This window comes from Accipiter gentilis, chromosome 19 (genome assembly GCF_929443795.1).
Source record: "Accipiter gentilis chromosome 19, bAccGen1.1, whole genome shotgun sequence".
NCBI classification, from domain to species: domain Eukaryota; kingdom Metazoa; phylum Chordata; class Aves; order Accipitriformes; family Accipitridae; genus Astur; species Astur gentilis.
In genome coordinates, this window is record NC_064898.1 from 3,702,970 (window position 1) to 3,724,948 (window position 21,979).

The following is a 21,979-nucleotide window of genomic DNA, read 5'->3' on the forward strand; positions in this document are numbered from 1 at the left end:
TGAACAGAACTGAACTTTGTTATTTACAAATACTTTGTTATTTATAAATACTTCTATTTTTGGACATAACAGATCTAATGAAATTTCCAGGATTAGCTTTGTGACTGCCAGATTTATTACTTGGCACATTACAATGGAAACATTTCGCATATAACTTTTAAGTTATGACTACCATAAGAAAAAAGAAATTAATGGAAAATGCCAGTTTGGTTTCACTACATGGCAATGCCACAAGTTCAGACAGCTTTGTATTCCTTCCTCTCACCAGTAATGATTCACTGATTCCTAATTCTGGAGCTATTAAAATGTCAGTGTAAGTCCTGTTGCAATAGTAATAAAAATTCTAGTTGACCTGCATTAGCATTTCAAAGATTATGGAACTAACTTCTCTCCTCAAAAAAAAGTGTTCCTCTTTTCTTTGCCAAGAACTAACATTTGCACTCTGTGCACTTCTAATGCAGCTTTCCTTATTTTATATATATTACATTCTCAAGACATTTTAGATGAACAGAGTTGTCGTAAAAGCTGTAATTGACAAACACAGTGCATCTGCCCAGTTACAGCCTGATGTCAGTGCATATGCACAAGTGTTAATAAACATTTGGAATTCTTATTAAAATTATTTACCTTACCATCAATAGAAAGGCAGCAAACGCAGAAATGTGAAATAATGCTAACTTGATATAGCCCAACAAAGTATTTCAGTCTGGCTTCTTTCCATGGGCCTTACTATTAAAAAATGTATAAAAAGTATTATCCCAAATCCTGCAGTACTCTTTCATATAGCCATGACAAACTAAGCTTTAAGCTCCTGTGAGCTTTAATTTTATGCCTTTAACATTGCTTGAACAGTTTTTTTCTTCTATTTAGTACTCTTGAACAAAACCCTTGATATCTTGGCTTCCATTCAGTTCATGTAAATTAAGCTTTGTAAAGCTAAATCCAAGATAAGAAGAGGACAAGAGCAGACAGATCACTGCGCTCTAATAAATTCACAGGTATGCTGGCTTGTGTTTTCAAACCTTGTTTGTTTCTGTCTTAAACTCCTCTGAAATTTAGCATGCCACCAAGTTTCATTTGGACCTTCAAAAATACTGGAATCCACATATAATTTCTAATTTGCCATGGAATTTACTTTAAAGAAAGGGGGCGGGGGGGGGGGGGGGGGGGGGGGGAAGCAACAAATAAGTGAATTCCATGGTCTTTTTTTCCAGAAAAAGCTGTCTTCTCTGTACTGCTTCCAAAACCAGGGCAAGCCAAAAAAAGGAGTGGGGAAAGGGTTTCACAGTACATGAAAAACCCTTTCAGTCTTCACTGAAAGAAAATATACTGGATAGAAAATCTCCCTAAACTACTGATGCTCAACTCAATACTGCTCTACAATTTCATGATTGTAGCTTATCTTCCTCTCTCTTTCAGCATAAAATGAAATATTCCTTGGAAGTTGAAAAGACATTAATTATTGGACTAAGTGACATTTCTTTTAGTCCCCAGCAGCAAGGCCTCGGGGGGGTGATCCTAGCCTTCACTCTTCTTCTCAATTTCTAGTTTAATTCCTATAGTAAGGGAAGTGTTGTTTTAGATTAGTTGATAGACACTACACAATTAGTGGGTTTGGCAGCTGAAAATAGCAAATGTTTAGAGTATTTGGATCACTTGCACAGTCCTTTATGCAGCTAGTAAATGCTACACATAAGAACACACCCCCTAGAAGCAACGCTTCGATTTAGTTTTTTACTGGGACAGAGAATTACTGTTCTGTACTATTAGCAGACCAGGAAGATAGCAAAAGTAGTAATCTGTAGATCACAGGCCTTCTTGCTTTTTTCAAGGAATCATTTTTACATACTGAAAAGAGATGAAAGTTACACAATTATTTCTTAAGACATAAACGCTTTGATGGCAACACAGTCTTTAGTCGTTTATTGGCACAGGAGAGTCCCACCATAACAAGTAACTGCTGTGTGCAAGGGGTTTTAATTGCAAGTGCATTTTATTAAGGTATTCTATGTGACTTGACATTCCAGCAGACAAAAGCTTTTCCCACAATCTAGGAAAGTGGGTATATATATATATACACACATACAGATTTGTGTGTATATGTCTATATATCAGAGAGAAAAAGAGAGATACAGCATATGCTGTGCATTCTTAAATATGCACTGGACCTGAAGGATAGGAGAAACTATTCTGTCTGGAGAAATCTAAACCACAGCTGTGGTCCTCCTTTAGAAAAGCTGCCTACCCAGGCCAATTTTACCTCATTGTCAACCCATGGATCTGACAAACAGTATTCAGATAATTGATTATTAAGAATTTCTAACTTAACAATGAGACCCACTGTGCCTCGAGCTTTGCTGTAACTCAGCTCAACTCCAGATGACTATGGTCCCAAGAGGTACACCTCCAGTCTTATTGGTGGCCTAGAGTAACTGAACCTTTAGCCACAGGGAAACCCATAGAAACAGGTACATTCTGAATTTGGGGGGCAAATTTTTATGGGGTGCAGCACGTTTTAAATATCCATTAACAGTTTGAGTTTGCAAAGCCCACGTCCATTAGCTTGTGGTGAGCTTTGGGATGAGGAAGGTTTAAGGTAAGTGTGTCCTGACTGTGGACGTAGAGAGTAAACTGAGTATCTCATGAGGAGATGGACACTTATTTGAATTAGCAGTGCTAACTGACAAGAAAAATAGGATCTTCCATGCATGTCTTTTCCAGAAAAAAACAACTACCAAACAAAACCAGTCTTTGACTAGCTTAGGCATTGGAACAGGCTGCCCAGGGAAGCGTTGGAGTCACCATCCCTAGAGGTATTCAAAAAGCACGCAGACGAGGCACTTCAGGACATGGTTTAGTGGGCATGGCTGATGGTTGGACGCGATGATCTTAAAGGTCTTTTCCACCCTGAACGATTCTATGATTCTAAAAAAATCCCCTTTCAGTAAAGCTGAAGAACATACTGATAGCTGTACTCATCTAAGACTGTTACACCTGGACAGACAGCACAATAGTATGTGTGTTACCTTTTGTCTATAAATTGACTCCTACGTCCTTGAGACTCTGTTGGCCAATGTAGCATCAAAGCTTACAAATCACAGACATATCCAAATCATGTCATCTGTTGCAAGAATAAGGGGGGGAAAGGTATTCTGGGACATGAAGCTTTTACCCAATTCAGAAAAGTTGCTAGCTCTAGTAGCTGAGCTGGACAACTTCTATTTCAAGCTTTGTTAATGTCAGAATAAGCAATTTTTGCCTTTGCCCATTTTCAGTAACAATAACAATGGTCAACAAGTCATGTGCAATTATTTTGAAATAAGATCTGATTAGAGAAACTGGTGCCAAATGAGTTACCAGCATCAGCAGGCATTTGTGATGCAACCGCTTGCGCTAACGCTGAATTTGGTCTTATGCCTGTCTTGTCTGTAGAGGGGACTATTTTCACCTCAAGCTTCTTAGCAAGTGGGGAGTTCTGAGAATCTAAGATTTCTGCCTTCTGTAGAGCAACGTGTTGCTTTTTCTTCCTTACAATAATTTCTGCTCCTTTTACAGAAGTAGCCTGTTTTTGTGCTTAGCTAAGCAATTTTTTATGCCAGAAGTTTTCAGCAGGATTTCAGGCCCTAGTCTAATCCTCAATGAGTTTAAGAGTTCAGGCATGTTCCCTTGTGACTACCACTATAGGATAGATTTTTTTTTCCCTACAATTACTAAATTCTTTAGCCTTTCAGGTTGAGGGAGAAGAGGAGAAAAATGTTAAGAAAACAAATACTTGCCACTCTAGGAGTAATTTTTCCTTGTCACATTTCCTCAGTTTCCCTGGACTCTTCCTCCCATTACAATTTTGTTGAATAAAGAGAATGTTCCTTTGGGAAAAGCTGCTTCAATTGACAGGTGAACGAGAAGGGGAAGAAATACGCTTGCTGATCAAAGACCTACCATCCTGTCAACTTCCAAGGAATAATGCATTTTGGGATGAAGGAACAATGCTGGGGAGAGACCAGGGATTCCTGCAGGAGTGAGAAACCCTTCTTTTCAGTCTGTTTAATAAGCAGTAAGAATACTAACCCCAGCTTCACAAAACACACACTTAATTCAGAGACAGAGAACACCTAATTAAAAAAACCCACAGAAGTGGAACACGACATTATTACCTTTTAGATGCATTTAGGCCAGCTATATGAGCTTACATCACAGTTTGTTCCTTATCCTCAGCATTCTCTCTCCTCTACTTTTTTTAAAAAGAAACAATGCAGATTATCAGCAAGATGTGTGATCCTCCATCCCATTCTATGGGTTTTCAAAAGAGGGATGAAGAGGATAAGCTAAGCTGTATACAGTAAGACATGTAACACTACAGTCTGAAGTCACTGCTCACGGGGTTGTGCATCAGTGGGAAAAGAAAGCCCATGCACATTCCAATAGTTACACCTCCCTACGTATACCTAAGCTCCCTCTCCTGATGTACTTGTAGGAGAGGTAGTAGCATGTATTCCAGGCCTCTCTTTTTTAGATTTGAGAATAGCTCACTTGCAACTTCTCTGTACACCATTACAATTAGAGAAGAGAGACAGTATCTTATTTAAATGCACTGGCAGGTGTCTGTAACTTTTGCTGGTACCAATGCCAGGTGGGGGAAGATTGAACAGTTTTCCCACTGCTTGTGATTGCAGCCAGAGGATTTATTAGCAAATCAGATTTGCTAATAAGGTCAAGGAAGCCAAAATGCAGGGGTGGCAAGGATTTGGGATTCTTGGGAAATGGCATGAAAAAATAAAAATCAAGGGTGTTCAAAGAGAGGAACACAAATACATAGAAGTGAGAAAGAGAGGTTAAGATAAAAACAGAAGAAAATAAAGTGAATTGGGGGAGAAGACAGACAAACCAACTTATGAATAAAACAAGGTATTTGAAAAAAAAATGTTTACAATAGGCAACTGTGTTCTGAAAATGTCAGCATTATCTTTTGTAAGCTAAAATACACGGAAAGAGGAGATGTCACTTTTTTCCACATGCTGTTGCTGATCCTGACTTGGCTAATTCTCCCCAGCCCCCTTTTTTTCCCATCCTTCCACTCTTTTTCCTCCAAAATGAAAAAAAAACCCACAAAAACCCAACCCCTCCCCTAAAAGATTTCTCAACTCATTCTACACCACTAAGATACCAGCTGTTTCCTATATTAGTATTACAAATAACAGGAATGCCTGCTGATGGTGCTGATTTCTGAAAAGATTGATTTATTAACTGGAATCAACACACTAAATATATATATTTATGTGTATATATATATATGCATATGTGCGTGTAAAACTTCTGTTCAAAAGTGATAAAGAGACATTTTGCCTTAGGTATTAATACTTATCTACAGCATAAATTATTGGGCTGGCCATTTTACAGTCATTATTTCGTAACTACTATTCTAAGCGTATTTCAACCAGGCAAGCCTCGCAGCTGGGCGGCCCAAGCCTGTAACAGCCGTAGATAAAATGGGTGTAGTGTGGAAGCACAGTACACCAGGGGTGACTTTCAGAGACACAGCGCTGTGGGAAACTGCTGCAGCAACATCTTTCTGAAAGGGAGAGCACACACAACCCGGGCAGGGTTAGCTCTGCTTCCTTGTCTACACTAGGAAGGCAGAAGGATTGCTTCTGAATACTTCCCCTTTCCTGCGGCCAGGACTGAGGCAACAACAATACCTTTGAGCCTTAGGTGTGAAAACTGGATTACGCCTAAGCCCAGCAGACAGACAAGGAGGCGGCACAGCAGGTTCTTGTGGGTCTGAGAACAAGATATATCACACCTGTCACTTTACAGGAGAGAAATAATACTGCTCATTCATTACCTTTTCTTCTGAGTCCCCTGGCTGGCAGGTAATAACTCCATCTCGTGAGCCCCCAGCAAACGTTGCTTTGCAGTTTGCAAGCCACTGTTTTCAGAAAGAAATTAAAAGAAGATATGAATAAGTGCTATAGTTTGAAGAAAGGTAAACAGTATTTTAGTGTCACAGCACAGCATGTAAACAAATAAAAATTTGCAGTTGCACTTTTTATGCACGCAGACTGTGACAATTTTAAAAGTGTAGTCTTGATTTCTATTAGTATTTGAATTGCATAAAGCAAGAAAATTAATTAATTACTGAATAGGATAAAGCAGAGACCAGGAATATTAAAGATGCCAATGTTTCTAAAATTAAGGGATACAATAGCTATTTTTTTAGTTCTGGTTCGTATGTTCAGGAAGAAACATTTAATGAATCCAGTACCTGAAACATGTTTTTCTACTAAACATTAGTTTAAACAGAACTGAGTGTATCTGCAGTCTCCTGACATAGACATATATATACACATACAAAACCAAGGACATAACATAATCTAGCATACCGAGAGCGTTGCTTCTTTCCTGTTGTTGTATGTGTCCAGGTACTCCTGCAGTTCTAAAACACTGAACTTCAGCTTTTCAAGAAGGCCACAAGAGAGCAGCTGGAGAAATGAAATCAAAATATCTAGTAAATGTCACTATAAAAGAATAAAAATATTAGCAGAGTAGAAAGTATAGTAAAGATCTTGCAAAAGAATACTTAGATTTACAGACACAAATAGTGAAAAATATTTATATTTGTGCAAAAATACAGATAGAATACTGTACTGCAAACTCAACAGCAAAAGTTGCACCTGTGATAATGTGGAATTGAAATTGTGTTCTAACAGCTTTGCAGAGGACTTCCCTAAAATAAAATATTGCACAAAGCTTAATTAGTTAATCTCCACAGCTCTCTGATGATGTAAAGCACAGCTCTCCCACAGTCACAGCAGTAGGCCCAAGATTACATTTTGCAAGTTCCTACCTCCATCCTTCTGTCTGAGGCCACACTGTCCTGATGCTGTTCGATAAACATGGGCCAGAATAGAAAACAATGGGAAGGGCTATCTCATTCATTCCTTAACACATATTTTTATCATCCAGCTCACATCACAGTTGACTCAAATGAAACCACTAAACATGTTACCATCTTTCATGCTGAACTATGTAAAAAATAGCTTCTCCCTTTCCAGTTATGGAGCCAACTGGGTCTGGTAGGCACCGGTTTTAATTGGTTTTTGGCACACAAGCTCAACATATCGTAACTATTCTACAGTTCTATGATTCTGTGATTCTATATTGCCCATCTGCCAGTACTTGCCTAATAAAATAACATGGAAACATGGTTAAGAACAGCAGATAAAAATTAGAGATAGGAGGTGAGTACCTTTTTGACATATCTGTTCAGGAGTTGCTCAAAAGTGAAACAGCCAGTAAAATAACACATTGCAATGCAGCACACACGTTTTGAAAGGAATATACTCACTGTTTCTGCATCTACAAAAAGGGTGGGACATTCCGAACATGATGTTAACATCTGAGAAGACCTCACAAACTTGGAGCCTATTCCTCGCAGGTTGTCTCCCAAGTAACTAGCTGCATCACAGGTTAGGAAGCAGAATCTTTTCTGAATATTCTGGAAAGCAAAATACAGTTTATTACATTCTTTCCTCAAGTACAAGCTTCTTTCCTTTGCAAACAAACGGCAGGCTTTTTTTCCTTCGCACAATAACACATGTAAAAGAGACCATCTCCCTGTGGAGAACTGAACGTCTGCTCAAGGATACTGGATAATAGTTATTATGCTGGAGATGGTGTACAGCTGGGCAGCTGTGAAACTAATTGAAGAATTCATAATAGTCTACTACTGAAATACATTCTTTCTTGTAAAGACAATTTAATCTTTATAAAGTCTTTTACCCGCAGGTAGCTTTTTTCCTTGGCTGTTCAGAGTTAACAGAGTTGATCAGCACATTACTTTTTCTGCCCATTCCGGGCATTGTTTTGTTAGTATTCCATGTCAAGTGGCTAATCAGATAATATAATGGACATCCTAATGCCAAACAGCAGCATGGAAAAATCAGAAAAAACCTTTTGTTTTCCCCTGTGGGAAAAACTTTGTTACTAAAACTTTTCTGCTGCTTGGGAGGACTCCAGAAATACTGCATGGCATCCGGGAATTATTCTTCTCAGAAGATTTTTTGTGTTTTGAGTCCTAAACCAGTCTAGTCTTCAGAAACATTCTCGTGCTGCTACTTTCTTTTCAGTGAATAACATATAAAGTGAATAATAAATAAAAATAATATCTTAAGTTTTGCAGGAACTGAAATAATGATATTGATAAATACACAGCAGGTTTCACTGCCAAAATATATCTCACTAAGGCCAGCTGCTCAGCAGGTGGGAGTAACATGAAAATATTTTTAAAAATAAAAGTATGCAACATTTTTATATGATTCGTTCCACGTTACCATAGGCATTCCTCTGAGGAATGTAGGTTAGGACCTGTATTACCGTAAGCATGCCTCACTGGAGAGGCAAATACCAATCTGGATGCCAGAGATATAAATAGCCTGTTACTGCTCCTACACTGGAGCGCTGAAGTTAAGCACCTAAAATCAGGTGAGCTGAATTCAGACTATATTGATGAAGCTGTTGGATTGAATGACCTTTTAAAAAAAGCTACATAAGCCCTTGCATTTTAGGTAGGGTATACACTATCAATAATTTAGAAAATGTTTAAAGAGAAACTTCCTCTACAGACCAATTTCATAACTGCTTATTTGTGAATCTCTCTCTAAAGCATCTGAGCTGGCCATCTGAACACAGTCAAGCTCGGATAGACTGATACTTGCCTTACTGTATGTTTCTACCATCTTACTTCAACACAGAAACAAAGTGCTACCTACACATGTCGCTCAGCACGTGGTTCAGATTCTCTGCTGCACTGACTCTGTAGTAGAGGCAAGGGGCTTTTACTTACCACCAAACCGGGTAAATTATTATTTTTATGAGCAACTAGCAGAATCATCTGAATCATAAGGCTTGGTGAGAGTTGGAGATTTACTACTATGATGGCTTCTGAAAAGAAAGATTCAGTCCAAGTCTCAGTGAAACTTGCTGACAACTCTTCTGCCAAAGGAAAGAGATCTAGATTTGATCCTAACCAACAGAAAAGAACTAGCTGAGAATGTAAAAGTGGAAGGAAATTTAGAAAAACAGATTATAGAACAGAATCCAAGAGCTGTTGGTTGAAAGGGACCTCTGGAGAACATCTGATCCAGCTTCAACTCAAAGTGGGACTACTGTCAACACCAGATCAGGTCAGCCACGGTTTTATCTAGTTGAGTCTTGAAAGCTCCAAGGTCAGAGCTTCCTCAGGCTCTCTGAGTAACCTGTTTAGGTGCTGCAGTGCCCTCCTGGGAAAGAGTAATTTAGTCTATGAATATGAGGTAGTGAAGGAGACAGATTACAGAAATAATACAACCCACTTCAATGCATTCAGAATTTGCAGGAAGGAGCCCATTAGAAATAACTTCACGGGGAAATGAAAGGTAGCCATTCCTTTAGGAAAAAAAAAAAAGACGGCAGAAGCACATTCTATACCACTGAAAGACAGAAAATATACTAAGACATACATCTGGCTACATCACAAATATTTCACTCCGGCAAATACTCATGCAAAAAAGAAGAACAGAAATTGAAACTGTGTTAAATTACTATCTTGGGTACTAAAAATAGCATGGTGATGTAGGCACAACGATCAGAGAGGGAAATGCCAAATAAACTAGTAAGAGAAAGAGAGAATGTCAAGAAGTAAACTAGAAATAATTAAGAGGAAGGCCAAGGAATCACAACGGAGACAAATAGCTACTAACAGATGCTACTGAAAAGACTGATGTGTTTAATGCCTTCTTTTGCCCTATTGCTCTCAGAAAGGGCACCTGTGTACAGGTAACAATGAGACATCTATGAAAACTCAGGCAAGAACAGATCTTGCTAGTAAGGGCTTGGATATTTTTACATCTTTGCAGAACAGGGAAATTCATGCTATGATAGTTATAATACTGGCCAAAGAGATCTAGGAGCCAAGTATCTTTGACAACTCGCAGAACACAGGGTGTTGTAAAGAACTTGAAGAAAGTGCTTATCTCAAAAAAACCCCAAGAGCAAAAGAATTAAACACAAAGTTCAGGAAATGGGGGAACATGTAAGACATGAATAATAGACAGTATAGATTTGGTCAGAACAAATCATATCAAACTATTTAATTTTCATGAAAGGTTAAAATTTTCTATTAGGAGGAGAAGCAATTGATATGTTATATATTAATTCATTTACTATCTTAGAAGTAAGGGAGAGAAACCTGATCTAGAGGTAACTAGGTGTGCAAAACCAAATTCAGAAGTTAATTATCAGCAGCTGACTGTCCAAGTGGAAAGATGAATTGAGTAGGATTCCACTGGGGACTGTCTCAGGCACTAACCAAGTCATTAATGAAAATACTGATCAATGGAATATGCAACATGCTTATTAAATGCATGGAAGATTGAGCTGCAGGGGCTGCAAACTCCTTGGAAGCCAGAATTAGAATTCAGGCTGATCTTGATAAACTGGCGAAGTGGTGCAGGGAAAAGAAAGAAGGACAAAGTAGTAAGATAAAACAATCCACAGAGCACATTCAGGATGGAGAATAACCAGGAAGGCAAAATTTTGTAGAAGATGATCTGTATACTACATTGGGTTACAGGTGGAAAATGATTAACTGCATTCTACTGCACAGCAGTTAGCAGCGAGAAGTTTTAAAACAGGAATACCTTCTATGAAACAGGTAATTCTCCTACAGTTGGTGCTGAGACAAGGGGAGTCAAAGAGTGGAAACTACCTACTAGCTCTCAAATCTACTTGTCTTGGAACTGGCTGGTCTGCTGGAAGACATTTGATTTGATGGAATACCAAGAGGCAGCCATAAAGATAATCTAGAGATCTCTGAACTATGACTGGTTTACAGGGAAAGTACTTCAATAATTTCAGGAATTTTAAACAAGTTTAGCGTGTTGTCGGCAAACATCCAAGATACCATTAACTTGATGCAGACTGAAATGTAGGTGCTCTGGAAAATGCACTTCTTTCACTTCCCCAAGTATTTAGTTGACAAGCTCCTCCAAACAAGGATTTTATTTCACAGTTAAATATTTTGGCAGTACTTTGGGTTGCAAGCCTAGAACATATTGGGCTTGTTTCTGAAACTTCCTGTTGGTGAGGGTCAAAAGCCTTTTAAGTTAGTGGATGAGTAGCAAAGTTTGATGGTGCAAACACAATGCAATTCCAGACAAGCTGGGATCTTATGAAAAAAATCTGGGGAAATAATACTCCTATGTTTTAACTTTGAAGAGGAGAACAAAAGTTTTTCTTATAAACTAAAAATATGGCTTTGACTCCAATTAGAAAATTCTGGTTTGTTGATACTATTAACACCTTTTTTTTTTAATTACTGTTATTCAGGTTTTGCTGTTGTTTAATTTTTTTGGAGAGCAGTATTGTATCTTTCTCCTCCAGTATCAGCTGAAGAAAATGAGTAGGCTATCTTCTGAATATAGGGCAAGCACAATAGCAAATGTAGTGTGTGCATGCCAGGATTTAAACAGATACTTTACAGGTGATGTTTAGGTCTTGCGTTACACAGTTTTATTTATTTAGTTTTCAGAAATGTGACACCCGTTCCTTTTCACCGCTTCAAGGAGAACAAAAAAGACAAATAACTCTCAGAACACTTGGACAGGGCTATTAACCTCTAGGACTGACATAATGGCTGAAAAGCTCAAATACACATCATAAGGAAACAGAGGACTAATTTTCAAAATTGAACTCTCATGCACTCAAGTCAGTACTGTTTTGTTCTTCCAAATGGGTATTTATCAGTGTTTAAAAGAATGCCTATATGGAGCCCATATATACAGTGCTGTAATGTCTAAAGGAGGACAGAGTGTGCAGCTAGAGAAGACACGCGATTAACTCCAGTGGAGCACAAAGGAATCAGGATGGAGAAGAGATTGTTACTGTATGATGCTTCTTTCTTACAAGGATAGTCTTAAAGATATGAAAAGATCTTAAGATTGCATATTTATTAGCAGGGTACCCTTTGCTAGTAAATAATTGTGTACTCTGCGATCATGGGTACTTAAACTCTGCATGAAGTTACCTGGCTGCTGTGTACACTGCTGCAGCATGCTAAACATCCCGCAGCTGCCTCATATAAAGCAGCAGAAACTATTAAAGAAGGCTTTAAGACTAATTACAGGTAAAACCAGACAATCATTCCTTAGAATGGCTTGTAAACTTGACTCCTTTTTTTTCTTACCTTTTTGCAAGATTATCTTTGCGAGCATACAGTTTTAGAAAGGGGAAATGTATTTCTAGTCTTCAGACTCAATCTCTAGAATTTATGTTACATGATGGCACCTGGATATTTCTATTCAGTTAGGTACAGAATATTTAATAATGTTGACATTTACATGGGCATGGTCAGAATTCAACAGTTTGAGATGAAAGAACAGATTAACAATAGTTTGAGATTAAAAAGCTATTTCCTGTCTCTTACAGTTATTGTTTCAGGCTGTTTCTAAAGTACTAAAGAAAATACTCTTTAAAGTGGGTCCATATTTTATAAGGTTATCTCCAAACATGCAAGTATAAGATACACACTATTTTTATGACAAAACTGGTGCTAGAAGACACTTCTGCATGAAGATCTACTATGGCAATTCTGCAGCATGCAAAATTACAATGGTTATATACCTAGTAGTTCACTACTGGTATTACTATCAAGAATCGTCCTAATAGCCACACACAATCTAAACATTTCGATTTTCTATATTCAACTTATTTTCTCACCTTAAACAGGGAAGAGAACACATGAAATGTATACACTGCACAGGAACCATCAGAGTCGCACATGAGCTGGTTGATATGACTACGCCAGGCTTCTTCTGCATCATCACATGCTGCTGGCTGAAATGCAGCAAGGATGGCAGAAAAAAATGGTGAGGGAGGAGGGGAGGCATTTCGATCAACATCTCCAAAACTGAAGGAGAAAAAAAAACAAACTCTGATGAAAGGAGAGTACCAAGAAGGTGGCAGATAAAATACGTTATAGCAGAATGATATAATCACAGGACCAATTACAGCACCTTTCTAAAAATATTCATTAACTTTCAAATTACTTTTGAAGGTCGGCAAGATGTTTGCTAGAACAAGAAAAACCTCCAAATCAGAATCCCTATCTTCAGGCAGCTATCATCTATCTTCCTCCATCCCAGAATACTTGAATTGTTTTATCGTACCATTGTTTGGAAGAAGACGGCTGAAACTTCCCAGGAGGATAAAGCCCATGAAGAAAAACTCCTCTTCTAGGAAAACTTGGTTTTAATAATGTATAGCAGAAGTACTGAAAAGAATCTCAGCGTGTACAAACTTTATATACACTGACCTGCTTGGTTCCCCCCCAATGTAATGGATTGGAGAAGATCCATCCCTTCTCCACACTGTTCTTAGGACAGAGCATTATTTTGGCACTCCATGGTCAGTGAAACAGGCTGACTACCATTTTTAAAGGGTACTAAGATACTTGAGTTTGTGTATTTTAATTTTGGGATAGAGAAATACTTCCTATGGTTCCCAAGAACAGGAACTGTGATTCTGAAACATGGTGCTCAGACAGAGAGCGAGCTTCTTTATATATCCTCATTCCTTTCCTTTCCTTTCCATAAATACGGGCTAACTGCAGTCTAACTCAGCACTCAAAATCTGAAAGAGCTCCATAAGGCATGGAAAAATCTTGATGCCTTGTTGCAACATATACTGGGGTCCAGCCATGCTCACCAGCACCCTCAAGATGGGATTTTTTACAATATCGTGACTTCCTTATGACCCTTAAGAAATCAGAAGGATGAATACGTGGGTGACCCGCTGAACAGATAACTAAGCAGTATTTCCATTACTGCGATCTTTAAACACCCCTTTTTCAATTTTGATAAAATATATTACATACATAATGACTAACTGCATAGATGTATGTAAAAATCCTATCTTGTTTCCCCAGAAGGAAAATCTTGGGCGTTTTTTGAATTGTGTGATAATTATGCAGGTAATTAGAGCATTGTTTTCTAACTGCTCTAAACTCATGAGAATTCTATAACTCTGGTGGCCAAAACAGCCATTCCATTAACTAACACCTTGTTACCACTTTGTTGTACAGTGTAAAAGAACTTTTATGAATAATAGCAATATATACAAGTACCTAGCAAGAGCAAATTGTTCCAGCCTGTCAACTTTCTCTTCAGTCTCTGTCATATCCAGACTAAGGCTATCACTGCATTCAAATGCTCCAGGGAGCTCATTTGTAGACCCCGAAAGGTCATCCTCATGGACTGCTGTATCTTGCTCTTCATGTACAGCTTCAACCTAGGGGAGTGAATGATGATGTCTTAGAAAACAGCAAATTACTAAGTTAGTTCCACTACTAAATAGAAAGCATTTAATGAAAAAACCCACATGACAACATGTTAAATTGCACAGATATATATAAAGCCACAGATTATAAATGACATGAATCAAGTTACACTTCTTCAAAAATATGCTATTTGCTTAACTTGCTGTCTTGGATCAATATTCTTCTCAAGGCATTTCTTCAACTTAATTTAATTGTCTAGCAAAATTTCAGATTTCAATGCATTTGGTAACATAGCAGGGGAGTGGTTTTTTCAGGCACAACAACTGGGTTCTTGTTACTGTCAAGCTGTCGTTGTCACTTACCACTTTATAGTGTCCAAGAGTGTATTAAAGACTCTCAAAATATATTGAAAACAATCACTGTCTGAAAGACTATATGCATGTTTAGAATTGAGAATTATTTTTATCATGTCATTTACATAATAACTTCCATTCAAGAGGAATCCAAAGCATTCTATAGGCCATTAAAAGGATTATGCTTCTATCATTTCCTTCCTTTTTCATCCATTAGCACCTAAAGCTCTTGATTTCTTTTTGAAACCTTCCAATTTCTCTTGCATTTTTGGTCTGAACAAATTTTGTTTTAATCTTTTGGCTTTTGTCTGCATCATCCATAGCATCCTGCAAAGCAGTTTGTGTAGGGATGGATGACTGCAGTGGGTAGCTCAAACTCTTTATCTTTTCTGTATGGCCTATCTCATAAGGTATGTTTTTCTGCACATACGCATATGTGCATGTACATACAAGTGTTGGGAGTGGGTAGGGAGGGAAATCCGTGGCAAGTGGAATTAAACGAGAAAAGTGGCCCTCTGCAGGTTACCAGACCTGCTTGGATCCTACAGATAAATTCCAGGGATTTGCATTTCTAAAAATTAAACAAAACTGTATCAAAAAGGACAAGATCAGAAATTAAGTAGGAGAAAGTTTTTTTGGCTTGGTTTGGTATCTAAGGGAAAGGGATATGAATATTCCTGAGTCCAGGGTGGATGAAATGAATCAGAGCACAAACCATCTTGAAAAGAGAAAGGAAAGCTATAGGGCTGAATTACCAGAATATGAACCAGAGCAGCTGGCAAGAAGCGTAAATGTTTTATGCCTCTTCAAGAAGTAGTTAGTATTAACCACTTTCAAATATTAAATATTAGCTTGAAAGAACCATTGGTTTGTTCACTGTAATGACAGTGTTCGTATGAGGAAAACACATTTTGATGGGTAAGGGAGGAAGAAAGAGGAACCAAACACCTCTCACCCACTGGAGTCCAATATGATGCCCAAAAAGTAAAACAAAAAAGTGGACTCCGAATATTCATGCAGGATTGGAGTAAACTTGCAGAAATCGGTGAGTTTCGGTAACTTGAAAAATATATAAACCAGCATCGTCTGAATCTTTGTATTACTCACAGCTTTATCCATCACTGCCTTCTAATCCCTTATAAATACTATCTTAATTATTGTGATCACTCTCTTTAACAGAAAATAAGTTTAACTAATTGCATGCCGTTAATATAATACCTGGGTTTTGGCACTGAAACATTTGAGAAGAGGCCCACTTAATCGGTCTGTTGCTCCCATTCACTGTGTCTATTTAAAAGTTGAGTTGATATTTTTGGTTTTGCTTATGATGCAACAACTAAACATTTTTGTACAGCATTAAAAAAGTAACAAAAATTTTCCTCTGCATTGCTGACATACCATTAGCTCTCTGAAAGTAAGAACTCAGAGGAAAAGAAAAACAGGAATGAGCTCAGATTTTCTGTTATCAAATTAAGTAAAAATTATTTAGGTGCAAGTTTCAAGTTTTCTGACTAAAAATTGGATGGCTTCTTCCTTGAAATAAATAAAACCCCAGGCATTCTAACATTGTTTATACTGAGTCCAATTTGTTTGGAGTAAAAATACAGAAGTATGCGTACTAGAAGAAAATATCTTTGAAGCAAAACCCACCAAGGCGGCATTCTGTGTAAAGCTTATCAATTCAAACATCTTTGTAATACTGGCAAATCCCCGTCAGCTTGGGTTATGTATTTCACCAATATCAAACCTGTCTCAGGACTAGCTGAGTTTGTCTGTGAATTCCACAAGAAACAGCTGTGATTTTACATTCTTCACTTATTTACTTTTTCCAAAGCTTTTCATTTTTTCATGAACACTGGTGCATGGGTATTGGGACATTAAAGACATTTTCACAGTAAAGATTCTGAAACTCATGAACTGTGATTTGCAATTCGTAATGTACATACCATTAGCTGCTGCAGCTGGATGCATGAGATTAGCTGCAGTCACCACCTGCAAACAGATCTGTTCTGACTGCAGCTTCCTGAACTGAAATTCTGCCAACTTCTGCTGCTTATGGTTGTTATGTGGTAACTTGCCTACCAACAGTTGTTTTGACAAATGATAATGAGTTTACCTTTCCCACAACCATTATTTTGAGAGGTTCCCCTCCTTTCCTATCCTTACCCACATTTCCCTCCTCCCGTCCCTTCTTCCTCCTGGGGAGGTTTCTGTTCAATTCAGCACAATTCCAACCTCCTTTTCTATGACCTCTTCACTAGAAGAGAGGCCGACGATTACACAAGACATATTCTTCCCCGGCCCCATTCTCCTACACTGCTATTTCTGCAGAAGTCACCCAGTTTAGACATGACAGAGAAAGCTTTACTGGTAAGGCAACAGCATCATAAAGCCACTAACCCCCACACACACACCCTGCTCCAGATTATATTTCTGGAGAGACATTGAGAGGGGTAGGTTCACCGGATCTCCCACAAACAAGTATTATCAAACAGAAGATTAAAGAAATTGTCCCCACATTGATAATAACTTACCAACCTTAGTCTATGTTCATCTTCCGATACAATTGTCTGAAATAAACTGTGCTGAACACGGTTGTTGTATCCTTGCAAATCCTGCCTCCCCACCCCCCCCAAGATGGCTTAATATTGCGGTCATGAATTTAAAATTTCTGAGTGTCTGCCAAAAGGCAGGAACTGAATCCAGTGCACACAACTGTAGAATAGGTTCCCACACACAAAAAAATCTCAGAGAATACACGCATACACCCACCACAGGAGTTGGCATATCGTTCTTTTAAATCCCCGTGAAGAACAAAAGAATATTCCCCTAGGGTTGTAACTTGTAGCCAGTTCATGAATTTGTCTTCCAATGAGCTTGTAGTATCTTGGTGTATATGTTGTGCAACGTACTTAAGAAACAATAAATAAAATCTTTTAATTAAGAAAGTATAAGTAGAAAGGAAAGAGTATGAATGAGTGGGAACATATGAATGTATTGTACTATGCCATACACTGACATACAGGAAGTCAGAATGAACTTGCTTTCACAGATGAAACCTTTCATGAAAGTGTAAGTAAAATAAACTTGTAAAAGTGTTATGTAAAATACAGTCCAGTTGGGAAAGAAAGTAAAAATATGTTCACCTTGGATCCTTCAGACACTTGGAGATTATTCATATCAGGCAAAGACACATCAAAGCTGGATGCTCCTATATTAAAATGATGAGGGTCTGCTGAGGCTGTGCCACACGATGTAGAAAGCGAGTCAATATGATTCGTATCCTCAGACGGGGAAAGAGTTATAATCTGTTTAAAAGACAACAAAAGCACAGAAGTGAGTATACAGCTACCCTACTGCACACCGCTTTTACGAACATGTAAACCAGACATTGTCTTGAAGGGCAGTCATGGTGGCTCTCTTAGTTTGTACATGCAGCCACGTAATAACCCTTGTGATGTTTTTATCATAAAAGTCGTATGCAAACATCCCAGAAGTGAACAATGAAAACCTGACACAGTTTACCAAACTGGAGTCTTGTCCTATTTCTTTAAGTATTAGATACATCAGAAAGATTTACTACTGGCCAGTTGTGCAAAATTGTCACATAGTAATCTGTGGAAAAAAGGGCAAATAATCAGACCTGATGTTTCCTGTGTTTCGAACTTCCCATTAAAATTCCTGTTTACATTTGCAAAGAAGGGAAAATCAAGCAGCGACAAAACACTGCATTGAGTGCCACCCCCCAATTTCAGCTGATGAGATCGCACCTGGGCAAGAGGAACCTCAAAGCCCAGCTTATCTAAAACCACAACCCTATTTTTTCTTAAATTGCAAGTTTGCAACTTACTAGGTCTGAGTTCTCCAAGATTTGGCTGGTGGTCAGGTCCTCCTCCTCCGATGACTCATCGGAGTCCTCATGGTTCATTTTGTTCAGGCTGGGCGTGCTCCCGGAGAGCTGGCTCTCTTCCAGCAGCTGCATGTCACACTTGTCCAGGCTATCCAGGGACCGCCTGCGTACGCCCCAGTTGAAGTTGTCCATGCTCTCACCCTGAAATCGGATATAGGGTCAGCGCCTTTCATCTGAAACTCATCCTATACAAACCACTAATCATTAGATCACAGTTAGGTCGAGAAATATTTTTATGTAAAAATACATACAAACGTGGTATAAGCATTATTTTACTTGTTTACCTGGAGCTAAGAGCAGAAGCATGGAAATGACAGTTAAATGAAGATTCATTCTTTTCAGTATTAGATGTTTTTCATGCATTTGCTGATTTAAGAATTCATTTTTGTAAGTCCACATATACACACACCTCAATACCAGTAGAGCAATGACAGGCAAAAGAAAAGTTTGGAAGCAATTTTAAAGGATTTTTCCATGATGTTTAAAAGTATTAGGAGCACAGTTCATAACAATGGTTCAATTGCAAAACATATGTTAAAGATTTTAGATTCTTTGCATTATATACATAACCACAATGTTGAGTGGATTTGAATGAACCTTTCATTTACACACACAATGTAATAGCTAAAGCAGCAGACCTTTTTAAACGTTTATTGTAGGACCACCTCGCTTATTTTTGTAACTTGAATTTATCTGAATTATTTGAAACTACACTTTGTGAATAACCTGATTAGCATTGCCTGAGAGTTCACGTTTTAAAAAGGACACAGTCAAATGGACCAAACATTTTGTAGTGACTTTCAGTTCTGATCCCACCCGCAGCTGCATTAAGCTGAGTGCATTAAGCAAATTGCCTAACTATTTGTTAGGCTGGTGAACTGATACAAAGATCACTTGATTTCTTTCATGTATAAAAACGACAATTAATCTCCCACCATTTTTCCAGTTGTTCACGTTATGTATTTGCCAGCGGACTCTATCCATTTTCCCTAACTGCGCTAATTTTCTTGCTCCCTTCTCCAAGGGTAGCCAGGTTCCTGCCTGGCAAATGCAGGAGCGTGTCCGCAACCGCCAAAGGGGCCTTACACAGCATGAAGGGTCTACCAGAAGTACCCAGTTGCAGTTTTGAACACTTTATCTAGATGAAAGTCCTCAACCTTGCATCAACATGGGAAGGAAATTTTATAGAGAAAAATGTTTCTGCTTAAGGTTCAGGGCTGACCATTTTAAACTCTTAAGACCGTAAGATGCAACACTTAAACAAGCAAACCAACTGCTCAAAATTCAAGTTGACAGGGAACTTTTAAATATGAATTTGACAAAAATATAGTTCTGCCTAAAAAAATCATAATGAGTATCTCCTGGGTTTACGCAGATTAAAATTATGTGCAATCATAGAGAAAGAGGTCTCGGTTCAGTAAGGTCCTTTAAGCAGATTCTTAATTTTAAACACTTGACCAATCCCAATTCAGGACTACTCAGACATTTACTGAATGGGGACCAAATTGCATAAAGTGCAATTAACTAAATTGCAATCTTACCTCCTTAACAATCGTCAAACTTGCACAAATAGATCTTATTTTGCACCATTGCCCTTTATTGCAATGGACTGTGGAATATGATTAGAAAACGGGAAAGTTCAGTTTCATGACACTAAGCTCACCGCTCACGAACAAATATGAGGAAAAAATAAAAAAATACTTTTCAGGAAAAAGACAATCCAGAAACGCAAAACTGTAATCCACAAGAACATTTAGAACTAAGGAACACACTACATTCAAGAGCAAAGGAACTTGAAATTGTTATGAAGCCTGACACTTTATTGGAAGAACCCTGTGGTTTCATCCTGCGACTGGGATCGTATGATAGTTTTGTGCAGGAAGAGAACAGAACACATCTAAGATTTAAGAAATTAAATCTCTTTAAATCATAAAAATGTTCGGTCCCCAACTATTTATTTTAACAAATTCTTTGGCTGTCCATCCTCCTCCACAAAGGCTGGAAGACACATGCAGCAATGAGCCGTCCTCCACAAACGTACCAGTTACTGAACTGCCGAATGACAGAATGACATAAACGAGCACGCAAAGATGACCGTCATCACACCCTGACCCTCAGGATGCCTGGTACAGGTATCAGTAAACTTGCAGCCCACGTTTGTGGGAATAGTTCTTGCTGCAGTTTTATTCTGCAATGTCTTAAAGAAGGAAGCCAGCAAAAAGAAGAAAAATTAAAAGGGACACTTCCAGGGCATGCGGTTAGAAGGGGGAGTGAATTACAAAGTGAGGGAAAAGGGTAAGAGAGATGAAACACAGTATTTGGGTTAGCGTAAGCTTGCTACAGGGGCACCCAGAATCATACTGAATTTAAACAAGAGGTCAACACATGTCCATGAAGATGGAGTTGTTGTTTTTATAGTCTGTTAAGCAATCTTTCTTTCATAGTTAACTAGGAGGGAAGATGTACTTGAGAGGCTGTTCATTTTTATCTACAGCGGCAGCAAAGCTATCTCCTACCTGCCCGAAAAGCCACCAGTAACATACATCAGTTCAAAAGAAAAGAGTCACGTATGATAAATGTGTCTGGCCAGCAGTGAGCAGGTACCACACAGGACTTCCCACAACCACCAACCTCTGGTAAAGGAGCAGACGTGCCCTTGCAGCCACTTTAAACATTGCAGCAACCCAGGGGAAAGGAGAGACGCAGAAAGGGCAGTAAAAAGTAACCCTACGTGGGGGAGAGCAGCATAGCTCCTCCATAGAGCCGGTAAGAATCATGCAAAACTTCTTTCACGCAAGTTTTTATCCTTACTGTATTGACAAAGTATGCACAGTTAATGGATTTGCACAAATATGGTAGGGTACAGGCAAAAGTGTTGTGGAACTGCATAGTAAGGCACTACTCCCGTATGGTTGTATCTCTTAAAGTACAGGCATTTTGAGACAAAGATTTTTGGGGGGTTGTGTTTGCATAAGAACTGATGTACAAGCTACCAGAAACAAATACACAAAATACTGTTGTTGCTGATTTTCGTATCATTTGTACAACTCATTAACAATTCTCTGTCATTTCAGTTCTCTCTATACATTGATAAACTGCACGTTTAGGTGCCGAACTGGCAACCGCTGATGGTGCCTTTTCAGTTTTCTTCACAGGGTAAGTAAGTCCAGCAAAGCTGGTGGGAGTATATAGCTGAATTAAGTTAAGCTGTATGAATGAATTAATATCTTCAATTAAATTCAGGCTGGTAGGCAATGACGTAAACTTTCTGAAGAGGTCTCAGGTATCAGCTTTAGCAAGATGCTAACAGGAGTCCATACACCACAAATGAAAAGCTGGAAATTATATATAATTTGCCCATGGAAACAAATGGCCCAAACTTTTCTATATTGTAAATAATGAAGT

At 38.4% G+C, this 21,979-nt stretch overlaps 1 protein-coding gene across 4 annotated transcripts in view; it reads right to left on the minus strand.

The window, feature by feature from the left end:
- FRY (FRY microtubule binding protein) overlaps positions 1 to 21,979 on the minus strand; it is a 252,456-nt gene that overhangs the window by 7,656 nt on the left and 222,821 nt on the right. For all 4 annotated transcript variants that reach the window (XM_049822900.1, XM_049822901.1, XM_049822899.1 and 1 more), the window contains 7 exons: positions 18,515 to 18,715; positions 17,811 to 17,972; positions 14,159 to 14,322; positions 12,754 to 12,943; positions 7,346 to 7,495; positions 6,381 to 6,479; positions 5,843 to 5,926 (listed from right to left, as the gene is read on the minus strand). In XM_049822900.1, coding sequence (XP_049678857.1) covers positions 5,843 to 5,926; positions 6,381 to 6,479; positions 7,346 to 7,495; positions 12,754 to 12,943; positions 14,159 to 14,322; positions 17,811 to 17,972; positions 18,515 to 18,715 — 1,050 coding nt within the window. The remainder of the gene's footprint in view (positions 1 to 5,842; positions 5,927 to 6,380; positions 6,480 to 7,345; positions 7,496 to 12,753; positions 12,944 to 14,158; positions 14,323 to 17,810; positions 17,973 to 18,514; positions 18,716 to 21,979) is intronic.